Source organism: Cydia strobilella, chromosome Z (assembly GCF_947568885.1).
Source record: "Cydia strobilella chromosome Z, ilCydStro3.1, whole genome shotgun sequence".
In the NCBI taxonomy this organism is placed as follows: Eukaryota; Metazoa; Arthropoda; class Insecta; order Lepidoptera; family Tortricidae; genus Cydia; species Cydia strobilella.
Window position 1 is genome coordinate 47,819,253 of NC_086068.1, and position 6,022 is coordinate 47,825,274.

The 6,022-nt window shown below is 44.2% G+C and overlaps 1 protein-coding gene across 1 annotated transcript; it reads left to right on the top strand.

Moving 5' to 3' along the window:
- The first annotated feature begins 1,302 nt into the window (after positions 1-1,302).
- On the top strand, positions 1,303-5,628 carry LOC134754816 (uncharacterized protein K02A2.6-like). The gene has a single exon (XM_063691203.1). The coding sequence runs from the start codon at positions 1,501-1,503 to the stop codon at positions 5,506-5,508; it is 4,008 nt and encodes a 1,335-aa protein (XP_063547273.1). The 5' UTR covers positions 1,303-1,500; the 3' UTR covers positions 5,509-5,628.
- The last annotated feature ends 394 nt before the right edge of the window (positions 5,629-6,022 follow it).

Sequence of the window (6,022 nt, forward strand, 5' to 3'; positions counted from 1 at the left end):
ATGGATACAGTCTAAGGACTAAGGAAAAAAGGTGCCTCGAAAATCAAGAAAATTTGATTCTCGATCCGAATTCGATTCGATTAGCCACAATACCAGCTCCTTCCCCTTGACTCCATCCAACGGCGGGCAGTTCGTATTGTCGGCAATCCCGAACTTACTGACGGCTTAAACCTCTTAGTCTTCGGGGATACGTTGGCTCTCTTTGCAATGGGGAATGTTCCGAAGAACTTTTTGATCTGGTGCCATCGTCTCGTTTCTATCACCGCACCTGCCTCCAAAGGAGCAAAGCTCATCCTCACTTCTTAGACACATGGCACACCATGAATAAGCGGGCATCCCGCTCGTTTCTTCCCAGAACGTGTAGAATGTGGAATGAGTTGCCTCCTGAGGTATTTCCTTTGTGCTACGACATGGGATTCTTCAAGAAGCGGATATTTAGGGTTCTCAAGGGTTGGCAATGCTTAAGTGGCTCCTGTGATGTTGCTTACGTCCATGAGCGACGATGACTGCTTCCCATCAGGCGGCTCGTTTGCTATCACATAAAAAAATAAAAATAAAGATGGCGCCACTACCTTTGGCCTACTTTCGTATAGATGGCGTTGACAGTTTCGTTTGTTATTTAACAATTTGAACGCATATCAGTGAAAGAACATGGGTCAAAATAATATAAAAATAGTTAATGCAAATAAAAAAAATCATTTATCCATATATAAATACATTTTTTGATATTTTTAGTTTTAATCGTGTGTTGATAGCTGGCAGTGAATTTACTGTGGGTACAAAATTTACTATGACAGTACCGCTCTATCCTAATATATCCTCTTTGCTAGTAAGGAGACGAGAATTCTGATTTAAAATGGCGCTGACCAGTTTCCCCTTACTGACTAGTAAGCACACTACTACTGTTACTGTTAGCACAGAATAAGTAAAGGTATTTCATAATTCATACAGAACGGACAGGGCACGGTCCACCCCGCCATGAATGGATTCACCTCGACCCGATTGACAGAATCTCAGTTTGATTAGCAACGCGATAACGGGGAGGAGAAAATGTCCGTGTATTATGTTATGCCGACTGCCGAGCAAACCCCTGCCCCTAGGCCAAGCAATAAGAAGGTATAGAGGGAAATGCTAGGAACATAATTTTTGACTTCAAGAGCGGATATCTCAAAAACTATACAAGACATCGAAAAACTTGACTTGATAAAACGTAACAAATTAAATCTCTTTTCATTTTGTACAAGTGGCCAAGTCGCTCAGACACATAGTTTCCGAGATATAATCGAAAAACGGAACTGTAGTATATTAGTTAAGGGTATTTGTAAAATACTGTACCTACCTACATTAATATAATAAAACAGTGTTGAACTAGCTCGCGTGTTTTACTACATGGTGACAGCGGTGGTCACTAATTAATTTAAAGTTTGCTATTATTTGGTGCGTTAGTGGCTTATTTCAGCGAGTTTTAAGTTTATTAGTGGTTGTGAAATTAAAAACACAATGGAACACGCGCGTCCTCCGGCGGAATTGCTTTTAGAAGGCGGGCCGGCTGCGCGGGCCGAGGCGTGGCGCAAGTGGAAAAAGCAATTTATGGTGTTTTTGAAAGCCTCCGGAGTGAGCAAAGAGTCTGCCGATGTCCAGGCAGGTCTGCTAGTCAACCTCATTGGATCAGCCGGCTACGAAGTATACACTGCGTTATCATTGACAGATACAGAGAGTGAGAACATCACCACGGTATTGAAAAAATTTGATGACCACTTCGGAACGAAGCCAAATATCACGGTGGCTCGGTATAAGTTTTTTGTAAGGAACCAAGAGGAAGGTGAAAGCATCGATCAATGGGTTACAGCGCTGCGAGTGTTAACTCAGACTTGCAAGTTTGGCAAGTTGACAGACGAATTAATTCGCGACAGAATCGTGTGCGGGATTAATAATAATGTTATTCGTGATAGATTATTTCGCACGGAAGATTTAACGCTCGCAAAAGCGGTGCAAATTTGTCAGGCGGCGGAGATGTCGCACGAGGAGAGTCGTTGTGTCGGTGGAGGTGCGTCAGGTGCAGCGGACGTTCGAGTAGATGCCGTGTGGGGATCTGGTGCGAGAGGAGGTGGCGGAGCGCGCGCGAGCGCCGGCGGACGGCGGCGCGCGACCACCCGGCGCGGAGCGCGGCGCGGCGGGCGGCCGCCGGCCGGCGCGGGCGCGCCGGGATCATCGCGCCGACCCTGCGCGACGTGCGGTGGAGGGTGGTGCGCTCAGGATGAGCACTGCCCAGCGTACAGTGCCTTGTGTTATGTGTGTGAGCAAAGAGGGCATTTCGCTAAAATGTGTCGTCAACGTAAAGTGATACGTGACCAGGTATGTCATTTGGCGGAGGACGATTCGGACGAGGAGGACGGTATGTTTTACGTTGATGTTGTTAACCAGGACTCTAAGTCTAAACCACCGAAAGAATGGCTCGAGTTTATGACATGTAATAACAAACGTATAACATTTAAGCTAGATACGGGGTCTATGTTAAATGTAATATCAAGGGCCGAGTACTTAAATTTGGGATTAAAATTAAGCGAATTGAAACCGGTTCTTAAGCGCGCGTACTCATATACCAAACACAATATACCTATTATAGGTAAGTGCACATTGTTGATATCTTGTAGAAATAAACAATATGAGTTAAAGTGTATCGTGACTGATTTAAATTGTCGAAATATACTGGGACTGAGAGGCTGTGTGACGTTAGGTTTGGTGCGCCGGATTGATGCTATTCAATTAGAGAATTACTGTGATCTTTTTGAGGGCCTAGGAAAATTACCCGGTAAGTATAAAATAATAGTTGACGTTAATGTTCAACCGGTAGTGTGCCCAACGAGAAAAATTCCATTAGGTTTGCGTGATAAGTTACATACTGAATTACAGCGCATGGAAAAAATAGGCGTAATAAGAAAGGTATCACACCCTACCGAATGGGTTAATGCTATTGTTTTGGTAGCGAAAAAAAACGGTGACCTTAGAGTTTGCTTGGATCCCCGACCGTTAAACCGCGCGGTGCGGCGCGCGCAGTACTCTCTGCCCACAGTGAGCGAGCTGGCCGTGCGTTTACGCGGCGCGCGCTACTTCAGCGTGCTCGACGCGCGCTCAGGGTTCTGGATGGTGCAGCTGGACGACGCCAGTGCCGACCTCTGCACATTCGCGACTCCCTTCGGTAGGTACCAATTTCTTCGTTTACCTTATGGGGTAAATTGTGCCCCTGAGGTATTTCATGCCAAGTTAAGACAATACCTAGAGGATTTAGATGGTGTTGAAAGTTTCATCGATGACGTCATTGTTTGGGGTAGTACACGAGAGGAACATGACGCTCGATTAGAGCGTTTGTTGCAAAGGTCAAAGGAAATTGGCATTAGGTTCAACAAAGAAAAATGTAAGTTTTGTGTAACGGAAATTATTTACTTAGGCCACAAATTTGATAAACAAGGAATGCGCCCAGATGATTCGAAGGTTCGTGCCATCATGGAAATGCCCTATCCTGAGGACCGGAAGGGTTTAGAAAGATTTCTTGGGGTAGTAAACTATTTATCAAAGTTTATTCAGAACTATTCCGATTCGGTGGCTATACTGCGAGGGTTGCTAAAAAAAGATTCGGAATGGATATGGGATCATAATCATTCAAATGCTGTTGACCTATTAAAAGCTAAAATAGCATCAGCACCAGTGCTGTCATTATACTCGACAGAGCTGCCGGTAGTAATTTCGGTAGATGCGAGTAGTGTGGCGGTGGGCGCGGTACTACTTCAGGGCGGGCGGCCCGTGGAGTTCGCCTCGCTCACACTCACGGACACGCAGACACGGTATGCTCAGATAGAAAAGGAAATGTTGGCCATTTGTTTTGCGGTGGAGAGGTTCAAGCAGTATATATATGGCCGTCGCGATGTGACAGTTCAGACTGATCATAAGCCCTTAGAACCTCTATTTACTAAACCTCTATCGGCGGTACCCGCGCGACTACAGCGCATGATGATGCGAATCCAGGGCTTTGAGTTCAGGGTCGAGTATACGCCCGGTAAGTACATGTACATAGCCGACACATTGTCGCGCGCGCCGCTGCCAGAGCTGATGCATGATCGCATCACTGACGAGGTCGAGTTGCAAACGTGTTTCTTAATTGAAAACGTGCAGGTTAGTAATAATAAACTAAACATAATTAAACAACAGACAGCAAAAGACGAGGAATGTAAAACGATAATACAATATATTTGCAACGGATGGCCCAAATACAGGTGGGATGTTAGCGAATGCGTTAATATGTTTTGGCCATATCGTGAGTCGTTGCAATTCATAGACGGCTTAATATTTAAAAATGATTGTGTTTACATTCCTCGCAGCTTACGCGACGAGATGCTATGTAAAATACACGAAGGGCACCTAGGTATAGATAGATGCAAGCGTCGGGCTCGAGAGGTAATGTTTTGGCCGGGCATGTCCGCCGACGTTGAACGCCGCGTACGTGCTTGCAACGCATGCGCACTGCATGCGCCTGCCCCGCGCCGTGAGCCCCTACTGCAGCATACGCTGCCGGATTTGCCTTGGTCGAAACTGGCTTCTGATATCTTTGAGTACAGGAAGAAGTACTACATAGTCTTAGTAGATTATTTTTCCAACTACGTTGAGGTAGGCATGCTCAACAATATGACTAGCAAAGTAGTTATAAATTTTATGAAGGATCAGTTTTCGCGGCACGGTATTCCTTCGGAGTTGGTGACCGATAACGGCCCCGCTTACAGCTCGTGCGAATTTAAAAAGTTTTTGCTTGATTGGGAAATAGAACATGTGACATCATCTCCGCGATATGCTCAATCTAACGGTAAAAGCGAACGAACGGTACAAACAATTAAAACCATGATAAAAAAGTGCCAAGACTCGGGGGAAGATTTTTATTTGAGCTTACTCAATTATAGATCAACTCCGAGATACAATTTAGATTCACCGGCGCAAATGTTAATGGGTAGGCGTTTACATACAAAACTACCAATTAAAACTACATTATTGCATGAACGCGTCGATAATAAACTAAATTATGAAAGATTATTGCACCAGAGGGATAACATAAAGAAAAATTACGATCGATCTGCTAAACTATTGTCACCTCTATGGCCAGGGCAAAGGGCGACACTGATTGACGGGAGCGACAAAAAACCGGTTACAGTGGTAGGCAGCGCACCGGAACCGCGGTCATTTGTAGTAGCGGATAGCCAGGGTCGGAGATACAGGCGCAACCGGCGGCAGCTGGTGGCTCGCCAGGCGGCGCCGGAGACCCAGGGGCCTGAGGGCGGCCCGAGTTCGGAACCGGTGGTAGTTAAGGCGGAAGTAGGTCAGTCAAACTCAGCTCCCGGTCCCAGCACAACGACAGTACAAAAAGAGGATAATAAATGTCAATTACCTCATATTGTTCCACCTCTAACGCGTTCTAAAACTAAGGCGTTAAAAGAAGCTGCAAAGATCGATGACCTCTTTTAATAGGTATAATAGTAGCATTCAGTCAGAGATGCACAGATGTTACAAATAAGTAGGTTAGTAAGGATCTTGCTAAATGTGTTTCATTTAATGTAATAATTGTTTTGTCCGAGATGAACCTAGTATATACCCACTATAGTAATTGATTTATTAGCGTCCTTATTTTCTATGCAATAAGACTCAAATTACATTGGTGGCTTTGCCGGTTATTTATGTTCATTTCGGACATTAAGAGTAGAGATATATATAGAAATAGATACCCATTATGGTATTTCTGTTTTGTCATGCATGGAAATATAAATTGCACAATTGCTTTTAGTATTAGGTTATTGTAGCACCGTATTAATGAAACTTAGCTAGTGCCCTGTTAATTTGATTATATTTGTGTTTATTGTAAAATAAGATGTAACTGCAGGCTAATCTTTTGACGCCATGTATAAAATAAAATAAAACACTTTCTTTTATATAATACATATACACACATATATATATATTTACGTTTTTGTTTGCCAAAAGG

Bases quoted from the DNA above. Each gene is read 5' to 3' on its own strand.
- LOC134754816 (XM_063691203.1), top strand. From the start codon at position 1,501: ATGGAACACGCGCGTCCTCCGGCGGAATTGCTTTTAGAAGGCGGGCCG.